At 38.2% G+C, this 20,906-nt stretch overlaps 1 protein-coding gene across 1 annotated transcript; it reads right to left on the reverse strand.

The window, feature by feature from the left end:
- Positions 1-4,474: 4,474 nt before the first annotated feature.
- On the reverse strand, positions 4,475-12,708 carry LOC140229989 (uncharacterized). The gene is made up of 7 exons (XM_072310186.1): positions 12,571-12,708; positions 8,744-8,984; positions 8,168-8,399; positions 6,878-7,006; positions 6,368-6,596; positions 5,752-5,890; positions 4,475-5,060 (listed from the first exon to the last, which is right to left on the reverse strand). The coding sequence occupies exons 1-7, from the start codon at positions 12,669-12,671 to the stop codon at positions 4,566-4,568; spliced, it is 1,566 nt and encodes a 521-aa protein (XP_072166287.1). The 5' UTR covers positions 12,672-12,708; the 3' UTR covers positions 4,475-4,565.
- Between the last annotated feature and the right edge of the window lie 8,198 nt (positions 12,709-20,906).

Raw genomic sequence — 20,906 nt, forward strand, 5'->3', positions numbered from 1 at the left:
TGGGTTTGTCACCATTGGATAACAAGACGGCGTTTCGTATGACGATGATTCATCATAAAGAGTATACAGACTTCAAGTTTGATAAAGTAGTGTAAGGTGATATTACCAATGACAGGGTGAGTTGTGGAAATTACATTGAGGATTGAGACAATGATTATGCCATTCATAAACACATTTCCGTAATTTTTGTTTATTATATATGTATATGTATAATGTTTTGTATTTTTACCATGACAGTGTGGACCCCTCTGAAAACAAGCCTTTTAGCTGACGAGGGTGTTCCACCATATGAGTAAAGAATGCAAATTGAATTAAACTGAACTGAGATGAATTGAACGACAAAACGGTTGTGATGGTAAACGGAAGAGCAGTTAATGATGAATACTGTTGAGGTGTGAATTTTCTTCAATTTGTCTCCCTCTACAAATGAAATTTGTACGATCGCGACTGATGGAATAAAGGAACCAGGGGGCTCGAACCTGTCATCTACTGCTTTCCGAGCAGCAACCGTACTACCAGGCAATCCCTGGTTGTCGAGACACGATGAACTTGAAACAAATACCCAAGCTCCGAAATTCCTACATTGTTTTGTTAAGTTGTTCAAGGCGGACAATGCTTTCAATGAATACTGTATACACATTAACATTTCTGTTGTCACAGTCATACTCATTATCATCAAATCTCTTTGAAGCAAATCCTTATGAACTTAGTTTCACGTCCTGTGGTTTTTGTTGATCTTAACGTTATCTTCAATGGTTTTAGATTGTTGATTTAATTTCTGTAAACATTGTAGGTGCAGGACTAAGACATTGTATTGTGCTTTTGACATAAATTTATACAGCTGTTAATATGTTTGCTAAACCTATTTGATTAAAAATGATGAGTGAATGACAGTATAACCCTCTTCCATTTAACATTTATGTATAATGCTTGTACAAGGTGTCAAAAGTGATGATAGATAACTGGCGGCCTTATAAAGAAGGACGCACCCTAACCACGAGGCACACAACAGACAGGACATGAACATGTGAGGGCGCTGTTCTCGTTGTTCTTGAGACTTGGGGGCGTTTCATGAAGGAACTTGTCGGATAAAATGCCGACAAGTCAATTATATCCGACAAGTTCAGAGAAATCAGCCAATCAGACTAAAGAATTTCTCAAAACTTGTCGGATATAATTGACTTGTCAGATATTTTATCCGACAAGTTCCTTCATGAAACGCCCCCATGATGTGCGTTCGGACGAATAATGTTCGTCAGGCCTTGATAAAAATAATGACTCTTGCCTTTGTGGGTTAATGTACACGTGTACCATCTGATGCTTGACTGTTTGTTTGCTTGTGTGTGTGTGTGTGTGTGTGTGTGTGTGTGTGTGTGTGTGTCAAAAAAAAAGCCCCCCTCCGGTTTTAAAGATGATGAATAACATTTATATAGCGCTTACCTAATGTTTCTAAGCGCATAGACAAAAGCGTCCGGCCTGATTACAGTCAACCACAATATACTTAAGATGAGGACAACTTACTCATCCGTCAGAGAGAAGGTTCCTATAAATGACAGCAATGGATGTTCTTTAGCCTGTACGTATTAGTGGCCATACATTGTATCATAATTTGGTAAAGAAGCCAATAAGCATCTTTACTGTCTTTATCAGTGTCATCAGCACCAAGAAAACATTATACGCTGTATCATCATTCAGTTCTCCACACGGCAGAAAGACGTCTCCTCACACTCACACTCTATTCACACATTATACACAAGTTTTCCTCGCTGATCTCTTATGACTACTGTTCAAGAACAGTATACACCGCAAAAACTCAGGCTACTATATCATCATGGTGAATACCATAAAGAAGCGTGATTAGAAATTTATTTTGCAAAGCAGTGTGTACACGTCAATAATAGTTTGCACCAAAGACCAATGAAATCATAAAATGATTTGTGACAAACATATATGAGATGAAAATTCTCTTTGAGATGATAAGAAGATATTTACAATACGTGGCACGAATATACAAGAACTACAATGTACTATGAAATTTCCAGCAGCCAGATCGCAAAGATTAGAACACCACTGTCACCAAAGCGACACAGGCAAATGTATACAGGGATACGTCTAGGAAGCCAATTTAAGAAGTTTGTTTGCTATGACGCTAGGTATTTTGTTCTGTGTCATTCTGGTGAATTTAACCAATATAAAGGAGGTTCTTTGTTTCTCAAAGGTTGAGATAGAAGGGGACAATCTGCCACCCTGCGGATCCTGAATGAAGGAACACATGGATGACGGACACACAAACATGCATCTTACCATCCTAATTACAGAGAATCAAATTGTTTTTATATTACTACTGACGGAGTGGATACAACCAATAGTGAGGACCATAAGAGTATGCACTCTGATGATACATACAGAGTCAATTAAAACTTGCAATTTCTGCTTCTTCATTAGACAGTGTTAGATATAAACAGGTATCCACCTGCATCGAGAATTCCTTTTGATAAATAATGTCCTTCTGTCAACGAAGTGCACATAGCATTCGAGGCAGACGCAAAGACAGAACCCGATAACCAAGATAATTTCATACTAACGACTTTCGCGTATCATAGCTGAAAGTATAAACCACAACGCATGCTTAGGCTACAGTTTTTCTTTCATAATCTATGCTAAAGATGATGGAATCCGTCGTACCAGAAAGATGCATGTCCCAAGGACACTATTGCTTTTAGTGCAATAATGCAGATTTACACAGGAACAAATCATGATGATAATCGTTCTGCTTCCACAAACCTGTGTGTCAAAACGTTTTAAAGTACACTGGTACAAGGGCTGAGTATGGTGACTGTTATGTGTAATTTAACCCCTTCCCTTTGACTTGTCCGCATGGTATACAATGTATGTGACTTGCGTATAACGGAGTTCAGCTTTAAGAGACCGACAGAGAGTCGCACAAACCTTAACATTCACATTATGCTTCCAACGACACGGCAAGGTGGCCATTTTTCCATGGCATATAGAAAAACATGTATATATCAGACTCTTAAAAAACTTTGTATCAAAACAGCACGGAGGTGAATTGGTAGCAAAATTAATGCATGAAAATGGACGGGCTATTGTGCGACGAAGAAAGAATTTTGGTCCATTTCGTTTCGGTGGGAAGGAAAATATATTCAAGTTTATATGGTCATCTTCAAAAGAATGCCATGCATTTCATAGACATGTTTTGAAAAAGCTCTGATGTCATCATTATAGAGACTAATCGTGAACGAGAGAAGAAAGCATGCAGGATTCATCAAGTATTATACAAAACCAAAAGTACAGTACACTAGCTCCTGTCCAGCGCATTGTAGCGAGCTTATCGAAATTAGCCTGTGTCAGGTTCCCTGTGGTAACCTTCACTTTGTGCTATATTGTAGTGTCCAAAATAATATAACGTAATCTACGTGTTTGTCCAAAGCACGCATTTACGGGGAGAATTAAAAACGGTCCAATGTAGTTAAAGTGTAAAAGTGTATATTTTATCAAATATTGCCAAGGAAACAAATACTGGTGGAAGAAAGCTCTATCGCAGTGTAGTGACTATGCGGTGGCGTCTTGTCGAATACTGGGCGCTTCAAAAGCGAATACTGGAGGAATGGAATACTGTAGCTCTCTTTCATCAGAACACCATTCTTTACTACATCGGGCGTGTGAGAACACAATTGACCGTCAAAGCTATATAGTACAATGTATTGTCAGGGTATCTATATCTCCACGAGCATCATCTTTCTTTCTTCTCACAGACAACTCGTCTGTTGCTAACATATACTAATCGTATTCTATTCATATAGCCACTTGAAGGTATGAACCTTACAATATGGTGGGAATACCCATAATAATAATAATAATAATAATAATAATAATAATAATAATAATAATAATAATAATAATAATAATAATGATAATAATAATAATAATAATAATAATAATAATAATAATGATAATAATAATAATAATGATAATAATAATAATAATAATAATAATAATAATAATAATAATGATAATAATAATAATAATAATAATAATAATAATAATAATTTTTGTTTCTCTCTTTCCAATCCCCAACATTCTGCCTTTGATCACATAATTCTTGGAGTTAGCTTTAATCTCAGGCACGGTACAAGATGGTTTAGAAGAACACTTTATAATCTCATATGTCCCGTTGCATAAAACGGAGGCCATTAAGGCCGTCTAGGAATACTGCATAATTAAGGGGCGTGTCCAATATGCAAAGGTCTCCATTTTAGAGAGCGATTGGAAGATAGACGACATACTGTAATACTTTCCCGTTAAGAAGTGACCATCAATAAAAACATTCCACGCGGCAATGAAAAGCAGTAAATAATTTCTCCTACCATTGCCAGTGACAATGAATATCATGATGGGATTTCGTATGGAGTGCAAAATAAGTTCGATGCTTTCATCATTTTTGCCATGACAATTAGAGGCTATGGTAATATCCCCAATGAAATACAGTGGCGCACAATCTAAACCACGTCACTTAGCAACCTTATAGACCTCCACCTCCCTGGTCAGACAGTGCCTGCAAGAGCCGTCCTCCGCACGGACTGGACTCCCGTAGCGGACGGTCCCTCTTTGGCTACCCGTTCTTTCAACGCCTTTCTCCTCTTCATTTCCTGCTGCAACAAGTACAACTGTGACTTGCACATCTTCGGCCGTAGCCCCTGGTAGGTCATTTTGTGTATGGTAGTGAAGTCCTGCTTCCCTGCGTGCTCCATAGGTTTATTTTCGGGAGCGAAATTTGGCGTCGGTTCGTCCAGCGAGACGTGCTTATAGGTGGAGCTATTCCAGCTCTCTACCTCCATTTTACCTCGCGGCTTCACGTACACATTCGCCTCATGGAAGTCGCCGTAGCGGATGCGTGGTTTGGCGCCCCAGTCTCTGAAAAATCGCTTGTTTGTCGTCTGGTCGTAGAATTTAGCCGATCTCATCCCGCCTTGCGTGTGCGGCCGCCGAAAGTTTGGTTGCCTGTAAGCATCCTTGGCATCGATGGGACGGTAATCGACCTGTAAACAATCAAACCAGAAAATGATTAGTGAATTCAGTGTGTCTATCCGTAGCAGTATTCACATATAAATTAATCTTCGGAGAGGATGAGGATCGAAGGATATATGTACAATGTTTCACAAACCAGCCTAATCTGATACAAAGATAAAGTCTCTATCATATACAATATTCAGTAAAGGCGTTTTTCCATCATGAGTGAGCTGTGTTCAGTTGGTCTTAAATGATGTAAACGCGAATATGATATGTTGTACGCCTGTATTCGTATATCTGTTCCGTTATTTCACGTTAACTTCTATTTTATTGCCATGCCTTATAAACAATCTTTCTGTTGCAGTGTCGTGTACATCACTGGTGCAGGTCTTATACCTATAAAGCCCTAACTGCGGTCCAGTCATGCCCGTGACAAATTCTTTCGTTGCCTGCAAACGTTTACTAGTAAATGCAGCATGATGAAATTGTGTTCCCCGAGAGCCTCCCCAATCTTTTCTTAATTACGACTGAGTGCTTTTGATAAAAATAATGTTGTCGAACTATCTTTCTGTTCACAGTCATTTTCTATTGCAGAACGGTGGACATGACTGATGCTAAAGATTTAGCGATGTCGCTGGAAGAATACATAGTGCCAGGGAGGACACCTCCTTGATTGTGCCATGTATTTCGTGCCAAAAGGCTTTTCATGTGTAAACTAACCTTGTGTGACGAGTCAGTGGCAAACTTGACGGTAGGCGGGTTGTACTTGTCTGAATCCTTCTTCATGAGGGCGGGCTTTGGATTAGTCATGACGTCAACACCCTGAAACTCTTGCTTCTGCTCTGTCACAAAGTCAATCCTGTAACAAAATAAACGTTCAAATTTCAATGCGATGGTCATTATTTTTCTCTGGTGAAAGCATAAAATGTCATACATTCGCAGCGGTCGGTGGAGCATTTATTCCGATCACCAGGCAGGGACTAATAAATATTGACTAGCAATGCCCTTATAGAGTTTTAAAAAATATATCGGCTTTTTAAAGTAGACACACCAATGCTACGCGTACTATGAAATAGAGAAGAGCTTTCAAAAAGTCGAATGATTATCTCTTTTCAAAAAGCCACAACGGGGTTGCAAAATACAAAGATAACTTAGAAAACAACCACACAAACGATGACAATGTGAAGTGAGAATGTGTTTATTCACACACTAGAACTTTATGAATATCTGTAGTGGAAAATACATGTTCACTTAGGTACCAAAGTGAATCACATCTATTGTAGTAATGATGAAACATGAATCTTGTCGCAGATGTAATGGACTAAGCCGACCGTACCTTGAATCCATGCTAAGTCTTATCGTTGTAGGTGGTGGTGTGCATGGCTTGGGTGGTAAAGGTTGACTCTGGTAGCCAGCGAAGTCACGCTTACTCTGCGTGAGCCCGTCGAACTTAGCCCGGCGGGCAGCCGAAGGGTACTGGTTGGAAGGACGGGCAGTCTTCGATTTGTGACCGGGACCCTGGTCGGTGTAGGTCATCTTGTGCACAGTGGTGTGATCGAACTTTCCTGTAGAAAATAACATATTGGAATCCGTTTTTATAATACGCCACTGTCGTGTACAAATCGGCAGTTGTGTGTTCATCTACTTCGTGAAATAAGTTTATCATTGACACACAAAACATTTTGTGTAATGAACTTAACTACTATGCAAACCAAATTCAGTGGAGAAGACAAAAGGGGCCCTCAATCAAATATGGCAAAGGAGAAAACAATTAAAAGAGGCAAAAGTAGAGAAAATGAGAGAAAGAGAGAATGAGAGGGGAATTTGACAACTGTATATTGTTTACCTTCTCTAACGTGAATATTGCCTACGTCTGCCCGGATCATCTCTCGCTTATCGATCGGTCTCTCGACAAAATCGTTTTGTGTCATCGATACCAGCTCGCCAAGCTTGTCACCCGGGTACAAAATTGAACCTGCAAAAAAAAAACAAACAAAAACAAAACAAAACAAAACATATCATAAGTTCTCGTTTTTTCTACAACATTTGCTTTCTAGAAATTTCCACACGTTGTACCATAACTTCAAAATATTTCACCACATTTACCACACGCTCTCTTCTACAATGTAAAATTGGCATCTGCATCGTCGAAACAAGTTGGCACAGTTGCGTGGAAGATGGGTGGAAGTCATGAGTTATTCACTAACTACAAGGGGACCCCTCTATTCAATGCCCCCATACCCTTTGGGGCGGAGGAATGAAAGATGGTCTCCTTCAGTGTCATTACCGTTACGTCGTCTACGTATTCCTATTATGTATAATATATTTTTGCCACTTATATCACATTCTCTCTCGGACATGTTCTATTTTTCTTCTCAAGACATAGCATAAAATAAAATATCACGCTCTGTCATTATATTCTCGACGACACAGGAGACGGTTTCATTCTGCTAACTTAAAGGACAAGTTCACCTTCATAGACATGTGGGTTGAGTGAATGCAACAGTATTAGTAGAGCACATCATTGAGAGTTTGAGGATAATCGGACAATCCGTTCATAAGTTATGAATTTTTGAAGTTTCTGCTCACTCAAGGCTGGATGAGAAGACTACTATAGCTTGTGATGTCATATGAGTACAACGATATAAAGAAAGAATAAAGAAAATTCAACATATTTTCACTTTTTTCGCGTAACAAAAGAACATTTGACTTCTCTCTTTCAGAAGGCAGGGGAAATAATATTACCCTTAACATAATACATGTATGTCAGTAACAAGTCGAAGAAATGTGCACTTTATTCAAAAAGTAAAGTTTGTGAAATTCTCTATTTATTTTCTTTATATGGTTGTACGCATATGACATCATACACTGTAGTAGTCTTCTCATCCAGCAGTGACTACGCAGATACTTTAAAAATTCATAACTTTTGAACGGATTGTCTGATTTTCCCCAAACTACTAATATTGCTGCATTCACTGAATCCACATGTATATGAAGGTGGACTTGTCCTTTAACAAAGATGGATTGTGCGAACCCAGAAAAGAGTAGTCCTACTACTCTGACACCTCAGAAAATCCATGATTTGTAAGGGAACCAAAATCAGGGTTTGGAATACAGCTGTATTTCTAATTTTTACCTGCAAATGACGGCAGTTCGCCGAACGCTGCCGAAGGTTTCGAATCCCATGGTCGAAACTCTTCCTTGTGGCTCGTGCGCGGGTCGAACTTCGCCGATCTCGCCCGATGCTGGTTGGACCTTGTTGGAGGGCGTAGAGCTGCAATTTCAGGAAACTGCGTGTGACCAGGATAGGTTTCCTTGTAGACCGTCTTCCCATCAAGGGGTGCGCTGGAAGGCTCGTAGTTTTCGGTCTACAAGCAAATTAAAATGGCACAGCAAAGACGGTGAACATACAAGATTTTAATATGCCATGTACGGATACGACAGGGTTGCAAAGTTTCAATGGCCGTCAACTTTAATTTCGAGGTATAAAAGAAATCTTGATCAATTACTTACTTATCTATCTATTTATCGATCTATCTAGCATTCATGCATTTCATCAATGCATTTACCCATGCATTGATTCATTCTTTCATGTAGTCAATAATTATTTCTGTATGTCTTTCTGACATATACCTCATTAAATACATCCCATTTTTATCTCCTTCTAAGATGGGTTTACTTACGGAATAGAAAACGAACGGGTGGGACTTACGGGCTTTATTTTGGTGGGCTTCTTCCCATCCCCACGTGGAACAAAGTCAACCCTCTGCGTGGTATTGAAGACCATCTTAGGTGGGTTGGGGTCACGGGGTGTCGGCGGAGGAATGAGAGGTAGCCGACGCTGTGCCCCAGGGAAACCCGTGAAGGTTTGCTGGTAATGGCTGAGGTCACATGGTCGGTTGCTGTTCACAGGACGTCGCTTCTTCTTGCAGTCATTGTGATGCTTGTGTCTCCTATACGTACATTGCAGGAGGGAAAGAGGTTCGATGAAATACAAAGACATGTGTTTCATGATTGTTTTCTCATGGCATGTTAACTGGGTCTCAAAGCTTCTAAAATAACATAGTCTATGGAATAGTTTGTAAAAATGATATTGAATGGTTGCGGAAAAAAACAATTACGCGTACATAGTCTACCATTGGAAATAACACATTTAAATGCAAGGATTATTATGACTTGTACAAACCGTATCATTTCCAATTGAGTAAGGTCTATTCGTGTATATGTATCGCTTCTCCTTTCTCACTGACTTGCCTGCTCTCCTTTCTTATTTGTAAATTTTGTAAGTTATTCCTGTCTTTCTCTAATTTATTCCCTCTCGCTCTCTGTATGGCAAATCCGGAGAATATGCCCCTTTCCAGGACGCCCCCTGTAATTCTCTCCATAGTGTAGGCCTGAACAATAACAGTGAATCACAATGGGCAACTCCCCCTTTCCTACTTTTGGTCTATTATAGTGAACGTTAGTGGGACCTCATCAAGATGATAGCAAATATAAAAACGAAGAAAAACACACCGTTGGAGAGAATGAGAATATTCATCTTTGTCGAAGATTTCCATTTCGTGCTATCTCTTTTGTAACATATAACAATATTAAGTATTAGAATGATGTGTTAGTCACAGCGTTATCCTACCAAAGTGTTTGTGTTTTAACCCCCCCACCCCAACCCCCCAAAAAACAACTACAACAACATACATCTGTATATTTCCATTACAATGAATGTTATGACTTGAAGCATGGTTTATGCCTACGATAAATTGATTTCTCAAAATGATCTCTCTCTGTCACCTTATTTCTGGCTTTACCCTGCAATCCTCTAGTGTACATAACCCAACTTAGCTTGGGTTGTTCGTTTCTTCAACAAAAGACATACTCTGTCATTCTCCGCTATTCCAGAAAAGCAGCTGCCTATTAATATACGTGTCGCAGAATGCTGCAGGTTCATGTGAATTTTTCATTTTGTAAGAGCGACACTCGCGTGACGATGCGGCCAATGCTCGATGACGATAGTGTGTCAGTGAGAATAAAGCGATCGACTTTAAATTCTATTTACGATACAAAGCGGCAATGGGTGGAGGTACGAAGTTCAACTACACATGTGATTCTAACTGCACAGACACGTCTGAATCTAGTTTCAGCAGCTGCCTTTCATTACTGTCTAACAGCATGAAGCTCAACATCAGGAAGTGAGATATCATGGTATAGGCGAAACAAGGGATAGTATGACAGGTGAAGTGCACTGGTGAATATTTGATGGGATCGTGCAGGTGTATAACGCCTTGATATTAGCTCGCGGACAAAAGGCATCTTCCGGAGGATCGAGTACATCCCCAGCTTGGTTTAGATTCATAGATTATTTTCGATGTGTGATTACGACTTGTGGCGCTCGACCGAATTCCAGCACAATATAGATCACTGTATTTACTGCAAAGAATTGGTATCGCATATAATGTGAAACAACACTGGCCAGCTACGTGTGGATATAGTCAGACTTATCCAGCACCATTATAAGTAACAACACAAATAGTTAACGATATGTTTTTTTTTTATTTTAAGAAAAAAAAAAATGAATCAGAAATTGCCCTGTAACGTATCAACAAAATACAATACATATATTTCGCAAAGGTATTTTCTATACGACAATCCTAATATCGAGCAGTGGCGACTTGCTCGTTTCCTGCTCAATTACCCATTTATAGTAACTTTATATGCAAATAAGCATTAGAGGTTAATCATCTTTGACATTCTCTCGGATATCTGGGATAAATGTTTATGCAGTAATACTCAAAGCGGTGTTAGACGTGTCTTCATTCATAATAATCCCTTGCTTCCATTTTATCTGTGATCGAGGATGTTATAGCAGCGAATGTCGAAATACTGCAATCAGTTGATCGAAGGATAAGACCAACACAAGTTTATAAAGAAAAATAAAAAAATCAGTTGATCGAAGGATAAGACCAACACAAGTCTATAAAGAAAAATAACGCCTGTTGGTTATCAATAGTATGTTGTATATGCGCTATTTTAGTGCAACCATTGTTGACCATTTCTAGGGGTCGATCTACCGTGCAATTATGAATATCGCAGATAATAAAAAAAATGTTTGTATATTCTCCAATGGCAGACCTACAGAGTTGTACAATGCAGTTGTCTAATGTGAGCGTTGCCAAGTGTGTGAATTTATTGCATATCATACTTGAATGCAGCTCCAATGTAAATATTGACTGTCTTGTCTGTTAACTAACCGCAAGTCAAGTGTGATTCTAAGTTGTATTGCAATACTCGCAGAGTGTTATCATACTATACTCACAGAACGTTATCAAAACTGTGTGTTCAACTGGCAATTAAATGGAATGATTTGTTAAGATACAATGTATATTGACGACGGTTGTTATAAGTACCGTGTGTAGTGTGTACACGCATGATCCCAATGTTGTTTCAACAAGGACATTTCACTAATAAACACTTCTTTGGACGTAACTTTTGTCACCCCCCATACTTTAAAAAATCTTTGAGACACTTGGAGAGACAGAGAATACATGTTGATTTACAGTTGTATAAGGCGAATATTATTCGTGTAACTATACTGTTGCCAATGCGTATGTAATGAAATTATGGTATTTTACATGACACATGAACGATAAATCAATACAATTGTGTAATTTACTGTGATTATCAAGACTATGTATATGTCTGATGGATCACGCCTATAGCAAATTTCCTCGAGATGTTTTATCTTATTTTGTTTTATTTTCATTTATTTATCTATTATTATTATTATTATTATTATTATTATTATTATTATTATTATTATTATTTTTATTTATTATTATTATTATTTTTTTTTTTTGCAGTGCAAGCTACCGGTACAAGTATTGTAGCTCTTTCCTATGTTGCTATCCAGTCACAAGAAATGTAAAAGCACATGTTGTCAATGTATTATGTATACTCCATTTTTCCCTTTTGAGAATTCAGCTACATTTATGAATGACTTACACAGTAGATATGGGACGCTATATAGTTACATTGTATACTGGTGTAGTGATTGGCTTTCATCAAGTCTCTTATTTGCAAGTATATCACAGCTACATATTTGCCCCGATTTCACTAGCATCCGGCAAAATAATTGCAAAATTCGTAGGCCTAGATCTGCTATCCTCTCCGTCTGACAAAACATGACATACAAGTGTGTATGTAGTTCTACCCAAATGCACTTTGCTTATATTCCCTAAGAAATATGCGAAAAAAAATATAGCTATAGGCACTGGTGTACAGCGCATCATTTATTTTGCTCCTTGAAGTTTCACTCTAAGTCTGTTGAAACAAAACAAAGTTAATTAATAGAATGTTATTCCAGTTTTATTACTGTTGTGGGATAAATACAAAGTTGTACATGTAATTCACAGCCAAAAGTAGGCGCGAGTACAATGTATACATCAATTTAGTAGTCCTACTTGATATGTTTATTAATACATACGACATCAGCTCTCCGTGGTATTATGTCTCTATTCATAGGTAAAAATTGGTAAAATTACTTACCCACAGTCACAGATTTCACAGATGCATGTGAAGTGTGGGAACTCCACATTCAAGATGTTGGAATCTATCGAGTCTGACGACACCAAACCTCTGGACATCATTCTGTGTAATTTCACAATTTCTTAGTTAACTCCACGAACTTTCAGTGAATGCTATCAGTTATCTGTTCTTTTATCCTGTGCAGGATTTAGTTTGTATGTGCTGGATTCAATTTCTCGGCGTTGTTGAAATAGGCGACATGTTGATGTGGATGTACACCGAGCGGGGTAAAGGTCTCTATGAACTCTTCCACTGGTGGGTCAGCATGTTGTTTGTCCCTCTGCTGGCCCTGTCGACCCCCACGCGTCCCGGAGAGCGAGTTCGCACCGTCCCAGTCGGAAATAGAGGTTGATAGCAACGAACGCGACAAATATACTTCTATCGTTGAATCGTTGCCACCAAATTCGAAGAGTTGGAGATTTTTTTCGAATTAAAATTTCGAAAGTTAGACTGAATCCACCCTCTGACTGATATTCAAGAGGAGTTTGAGAAGAAACTATCTTGGTATATCACATATCGTTTTACATGACACCACCGATATACACTACGGCAGACACACAACAGCGATGAATGGGTTCCGATACGCTTTGCACGCGGTAACTATCAACATCGCTCGCCGGGAGTGTAGCCGCCTATTGTTAGCGTTGTGTAGGACCGTTGCTAAGGACGTGTAATGAATATGTATGAAGGGTCGTCGCGAACGCTGCAAGGTCGAACTGGTGGTGCATTCGTTTCCACCTTCAGTATAAAAGCGTTCATCCGTAACTACCAAGAGCGTGCAGTCAACATTGTCATGCATATAATGCTCCTGGTCAGTGACACCTTGCTCTCTACTGAATGAAAAGAAGAGTTTAGATTACCCAGCTTTCCGTGGCAAATTATTGTTCATTTCTAACCGACAGACCGGAATTGCAATGTTGAAACATTAAAACTTAAAAGTAAAGAAAAAACAAAACAAAACAGAGTTAAGGGACAATATAGTTTTGGTTGAGATAGGGATTCAGGTTTCAAACTTATGTTAGCGTATGAGAAACGTCTCATGAAATACAAGAGCATATCAATTCTACGAGAAATTCAAAGTTTATTAAATTGATGAAACTTGATTTTGAAATAGTCGAGATATCCAAAAACAAAGCGATCCTATGAAAGATGGGACCCACCTTTTATTAGGATCGCTTTGTTGTTTTTTTTTTTAATATCTCAGTAATTTCAAAACAGATTTTCATCCAATAAACTTTGAATTCCTATCAAAATTGTATGCTCCATAGTGGTCTGAATTAACATGTAATGACCAGTTGCAACAGTATCTTCAGTGCATTTAACGCATTTTGCAAGTCACCCGGTGCTTTGGCGAAAATCAAGGTGTCGACTACATAGAGTAAGGTAAAAAGTTTAAAGGGACTGGGGCAGTACTGGCTGAGGTGGGGATTCATGTTTTGAACATTTCTAAGTGAGATAATGAGAAACCTTTTATGAAATTTGAAAGAGCATGTAATTTTAAGAAGGATTCAACATTTATTTGATGAAAATTGGTTTTAAAATGGCTGAGATATCCAAAAAAAAAGTGATAATAAAAGGCGACAGGCCACAACTTTATTAGGATCTCTTTGTTTCACCTTGTTTTTGGATATCTCAGCCATTTCAAGACCGATTTTCATCAACTAAACTTTTGATACCCTTTAGAATTGCATGCTCTTTGACGTCTCATAGAGTGGTTTCGAATATCTCGCAAAAAGTTAAAAGCTAAATCTCCCATCTCAACCAAAACTGTAGGGCATACAATGTTTAATCAATAACCTTGACCCATTTTTTTTTTTCCAGGCATGTACCCCTTGCCAATTTCCCAAAAGAAATTTGAGGTGTTCGTTCCTCTCTGGGACAAACAAACAAACAAACAAACAAGTAAACAAGCAAACCAGGCTGAGCAATTAATGGATAGTTTAGTATTGGTGGAGATGAGAATTTGTCTTTCAACTTTTTTCGAGATACCAGGAAACCACTTATGAAATAGTACAGAGGATACCATTCTAGGAGGAATTCGAAGTATAATTTGATGAAAATCGGTTTTGGTATGGCTGAGGCACCCAAAAACAAAGTAAAACAAAGCGATCGTAATAAAAGCTGGGTCCCACCTTTTATTGGAATCGGTCTTTTTTGGATATCTCGGCCATTTCAAAACCAATTTTCATCAAATAACGCCGAATTCCTCTTAAAATTACATGCTCTTTCATATTAATTCATAAAAAGGTTTCTCATTATCTTACCAAAAAAATGTTAGAAATCTGAAGTTAGGTCTCAACCGAAACTGTACAACCCCTTTAAGCTTGCAAGTAAATAGGGTTTATTGCACTTCGTGCGTATCCCCGGCAAGTTGTAACTTCAAAGGAACATTGTGAGCATGTTCCCATGTGATTTGTATCTCCTACTACGATATTGTTTGGAAATAGCTAGGGCAGAAAGCAGACATACAGGAGATGGAGAAGAGAAAACCGAAGGGGAAATAGACGGATATTTCAAGCGGAATTTTGTGATGTGAAGGGGTGGAAAGACAGGGAAGGGGGGGGGGGGGGAGAAAGAGAGGGAGAGGGAGAGAGAGAGAGAGAGAGAGAGAGAGATAGAGAAGGGGGGGGGCGGGTAGACAGAAGAGAAAGAGAGAGAAATGAGATCGGGTGTTCTCGCAAAGATTTCTGCAAAGGTCTGTGAAGAGCAAGGTTTTATCGACGTTTCGGGTGGTTGGAGCCGCACCTCAGATCCCCCTCCTCCAAACACTCCACATGTATCCATCTCCACCTCTTACACACCCAAGAATCTTTGGGGCTATCATCACACTGCCATACTCGGGCAAACTTCAATTCTCAATATATTCGTACGAATTCACACCTAACCTGACAGGAAAGAGATTCTTGTAGCCGATTTACATGTATATATTTGTTTCTCTTTTGTTGATTGTAAAGCGCTCAGAAACATTTTGGTTATAAACGCTAGACAAATTTTCCATATTACTTTTATCATCATCATTATTCTGTATTTCCTCTTTGCCTAACAACTATACGTACATCCATCGTTTACATTTCGATTGAAGGAAATACATGTACTGTACTGTTAGCAATGAAGATTGGCAACTTATCACAGTCCTTCTCTACATTCTGAGAAAGCATGAGGTCAAATATCATTTCCTCGGGGAATTTTCCCCCCTTGCACTTCACAGTCATCCATATCTTCCATACCCAAGAATTCTTGGGACTCCCATCACACTATCACACTCACGCAAACTCAGAACACACACAAAATATTCCAAACAAAACAGAAAACAGCAGCAATCGTATCATTTCCCTTCAAAGAGAAAGTTGCATTTACGCAGAGGTTATGTTTGTGACATCATCATGCGCATTCAGCTATCCTGCAAGCCATCAACACATTCAATAAGCTTTTTGAAAACATGCAAACTAAAACATACTGGCAAATATACTAGCACAACAATTAGTGTAGGTTCTCGTTTTTGATGCTTTATTGTTCTTGGTTCTCTGCTGTAGTTGAAAGATGGCACTGTACAAACTAATTGTGTGTGTGTATTTTTTTAAAAACAATACAGCTGTATACAATACATTCATTTGCATGTAGTGCTGATTTTCACTTTGAACATTTTGTTCTATCATGTTCAAAATAAATAACATTATCAACATGAAACTGTAAAGGTGGCTTGTTAAAGTGACCAACGGACTTGTGATCACTGCACAAGTATTCAAGTGAACTATACATGTACATGTTTTCATGGACATATCATTTCCTTTCTATAACAGAATGAATAAAGAATGCAAAAAACCTTTGTTTCTCCTGAAAACAAGAGCAATCCCCTAATGGCAAGATGCTTATACACGTACGTGTAGTTATGTACAGGCAAGGGAAAACTCCATTGCATGTTGCGAGTTGACTTCTGATCAGTAAGTGCAGTAAAGTTCAATAACCTTGTTCACTTTGTCCTGTAATCAAAACTTTCAAAGTTTGACAGTTTGTTTGACATCAACTTGTAGAATGCAACTTGGTAACAGAGTGAATTTCTGTATACACTGTAAATAAAATAAGAAACCAAACAAAGCATTGGACAACATTACATCACGATTCCTATTCAAGCATCTGGGCTGGTTTGATAGAATCTTTCCACATCCAAATGAATCAGAATGGTCTTGGTTTCACATCCCTACCTAGTATAGTCCAGCGGAATTCAGTATAACGAGGTATTTAATTGGGACCAAGGAACTTTTTCATCATTATGCATCTTGTTGTCAGTAGATGCATTAAATAACAAACACAAATCCTCTCCCAAAGAGAGAGAAAAGCAACCCTCGCCCTAAAAAAATCAACAACACAAAAAAGTACAATCCAAATCACAGGGATTGTCCCACAGGATAAAAGGGAACGGTTTGATATGTCATGCATCTATTTATGTCAAGTTTCTTTGTACCGAGAACATGACCAATATTTTCCAATTTACCTGAACAACAACAGATTTTTTCTTCTCTTTTTTTTCTAGCAAATTCTTTACAACATCTATACTGCCACCTCATCTTTCCGAGGACAACGCCACATTTATGCCCCAAATCTACGGATGCAAAATGATTTGCAGATCATCAGCAATTTGAATGTATATTTATTTCTCCCATCATTGTAGCCACTGTACAATTATGACATTTGTCTCATAATGTCATGTTCAAAGTCATATGTCAGGTTTAACAGTTGTAACATAAGTCCAACATCTGAGATGTCATTGTCTATTCAAATCTAACCTGGTAACACCTACTAATATATCCATAGTTTACATTCAGACTTGATTAATTACATGCACCGCAATGAAATACGTACTGTTAGCATCCTATGAGTGGCATATTTAATGGCAATAAAGATTGGCAACTTACACTGTATCACTGCTTTTCTCCAAATTTGAGAAAGCATAAAACAGCTCAAAACATCACATTTAGCATGAAACATTTCCAGACAATACAGAACACCACATATTTATGACAGTAAATGTCATAATCATACACCCATACACTGTTTCTTATAAGCTTACCATTGCTTACTTCAATACCAGAAATTTTTGCACGCATTCTATTTTTGTGAATTTTGCAAGAGCCCAGATTTTCAGAATTAGAATGTCTACATAATGCACTGAATGCCATTGCAATTTGCGAAAATATCATGCCGCGAAAACGGCTGTCGGCTACAATTCACGAAAATTTCATGCCGCAAATATTTCTTGCTTTACAGTACATACATTACCTTCAGCCTGTACTGAATATGACAAATCATTAAGAACATTTACAGTTTGTCAGAATCATGTTTATTGTTTTACTCCAATATTAATGCAATACTGCTCATTTTATCAATGTTCACTTTTAATTTTGTGTACACAAGATGAATGCTGACGGACAGCTGAACTGTCATTTCAGCATGTTGTTCTAATCTCACAAAATTCCTGCTGTGATCACGAAATGAGAGAAATTCTCAACATCACACACAGTGCTGGTTCCAAGACACCATTCCTAAGATAAGTATCTGGAGCACATCAGCAAGAAGATACATGAACATCACAATGCGAAATGAGAATGAATTTTTACATCTCATGAAGAAGAGACTTGAGAGTCTAGGGCTCACCTGAGCATCACACGTTCACCTTTCCTTCCATGCATTCTTGCAGACAACACCTAAGAACATAGCAAGGGGGGGGGGGGGGGCATGGTGCCCACTTGAACAAAGGTCGCTATGGCGACTGATATGCCTATGCCATAATGCATGGTTCTCCCAAGAGGTCTAGAGTATACCTTGACCAGTGGGATGACAGTTTCGCATAATTAGCAAAAATCTAAATGACATGTTTGTGAAAAATGTGCTGAATGTTTACTTTTCTTGAACTAAGTTTCATTTGGATGGATGGTAAATTGTTTATGGGATCAGTATTTGGGGATTTGAACATTTTCACTTGACATTTGAACCTTGCCCTTTGACCCCATGGTCCATAATTCTTTATTACTTAATTGGTCAACATCCATTTTCACGGCAATACTTTGAGCTGTTTTCAACTTACGGAAAAAAATCTGAATCACTGTTTTTGAACATTTTCCCTGGACTTTTGACCCCATGGCCATCTTTTTCCCTCCAACAGAATCATTATGCAGTACAGACCTAGTTTTATTAAGTTTATGCATAGAGTGATCTCCAAGGTATGGAAAAAAAAATGAAATTTGAGCATTAAAGAGAAGAATTCTATCATTTTCACTCAACCTTTAACCTTTGACCCCATGGCCATAAACTTTCCCAGAGAATCTTTATCTGGTAATAAATGTAAACACTAAGTTTCAAGAAAATAACTTCAGGCATTGCATGGGTATGGGGGAAATAGTGAAATCTTGAGAATTTGACCTTGACCATTGACCCCATGACTCTTAAATGTTCAAAGATAACACTGACAGGCAGTATACGCATATGTACTAAGTTTATGAAGACTCCTTGAGCTATTTTTGAGATAGAGTATGAAGAAAAATGAAATTTTAGCCTTTTCCTTAGACCTTTGACACCATGGCCAAAAACCTTCCCAACAGAATCATTATTGGGCCATTCATTCATTCAAGCGTATGACACAGTGTGTGCTTGGTTGATACCATTTGGTGACTCTGCTAGTCACCTGGGGTGAACCACGAGTGGTCAGCATCATTCTCCAGTTTTCTTGTGTGGGTGAGAATAGGGGTACTACATGGATACACTCAGTTTCATGGAAATGCCTTCAGGCATTGTATACATATGGGGGAAATAGTGAAATTTTGAGAATTTGACCATGACCTTTGACTTTTAGAATATGCACCCAAAAGTTTATAGGCACAACTTTGTCCACTAATACATACAAACGTCAAGTTTCATTAGGATACTTCAAATGGTTCTGAAGTTACGCTTTCCACAAAACTTAATTACAGAAGGACGGACGGATGAGCAACCCGAAAGCATAATGCCTCCATTGACACTTAGACAGTTATTGATGACTGAAGATATACAGATGACGTACACGGGACACTGGCAGGTGAATGATTGCAATAGCTAACTTGTGCCTTTGATTCAGATGAGCTAAAAAGAGCAGGGAAATATTCAAATATTGTTCAGTATATCATGTTGCGACAGTATATCATCTCCAAATTAGAAATGGGGCAAATCAACCATTAAATAATGCTCCACACTTTACTAATAGCACATCACTGTATGCAACATCTTAGTATTTTCATTGTGCTTGCCTTTTTGAATTAATGATTCCACATACAACTGTATGCACACAAAAAAAATCCAGTGGTAACATATTGCCAGTCCACACTCTTCTTCAACTAAAGAACTCCAAACCCCATAGTGCCAAACACAACGAAAAGCTTTGATTTTAATTCACAGGGGAAATGCCTCACTCTAATTCAGGGTGTTTTAATTTTGTCACAGTCCAATGAAGCTGAATATAGGACAGCTATAGCAAGATGTTGACATACATGTCACCTCATTATAAATCTTCACAATATGCAATGTATGCACAGAACCAGTCTTGTTGACTGCCTGCTATGTGTACAACAATGCAGATTGCCAATCACAAATCCTTTTTGTGCTTTTCACGCATGAAACCACATTCAACAACATTGTCTAAATCATTTTCCAAATACAATTGTACATAAAGTGGAAAGAGTAGTCATGCTGTAACTCTACTGAATTATATTCTGCCATCATGAAAAAAACAAACATAAAACCCTAATGTATGATTAAATCCACCAAGTCTTTCTGGTAATTTTGCAGCAGAAGGTATTAGACTGTGCTCAATGAAATATTGAAAACTCTGAAGCTTACTGTGTATCTTACAGTGGGAAAGATAAGATGGAACAGGCCCACTCTAGTGTCTCTTACAAGCAAAAATAAAACACAAACATCAATCTCCTTTCACTTCACAGTGCCCCAAATAAAACAATTGATTCTGATATCAAGTACTTCTGGCTTACTCAGGAACCGAAAGGGAAATGGACATTATATTACTTTAGATCAGGTGAACCAATGTGACAATGGTTGAAAATGTGCCTAAGGCAGATTCAATATGGTACATGCTCATAACACAGAAATCACAAAGTATTTCCTCACATTCTTTTCTCTCTAAATGCCTGAAGTACTGTCATGTAGATAGATGACATAATGAAGAGTACAGAGAAATCATTGTATCTCCGAACTGTTTGATAAGTTTTGTGATAGATTTTCTTACCCATAACAATTTCTGTGCCAGGGACTAT

This window comes from Diadema setosum, chromosome 6 (assembly GCF_964275005.1).
Source record: "Diadema setosum chromosome 6, eeDiaSeto1, whole genome shotgun sequence".
Taxonomy (NCBI): Eukaryota; Metazoa; Echinodermata; class Echinoidea; order Diadematoida; family Diadematidae; genus Diadema; species Diadema setosum.

Coding starts and splice junctions, on each gene's coding strand:
- LOC140229989 (XM_072310186.1), bottom strand. CDS start 12,671: ATGATGTCCAGAGGTTTGGTGTCGTCAGACTCGATAGATTCCAACATC. Junction 7,007..8,167: donor CGAACTGCCGTCATTTGCAG/GTAAAAATTAGA, acceptor TTTTTTTTGCAG/GTTCAATTTTGTACCCGGGT. Junction 5,061..5,751: donor CCACTGACTCGTCACACAAG/GTTAGTTTACAC, acceptor GATTGTTTACAG/GTCGATTACCGTCCCATCGA.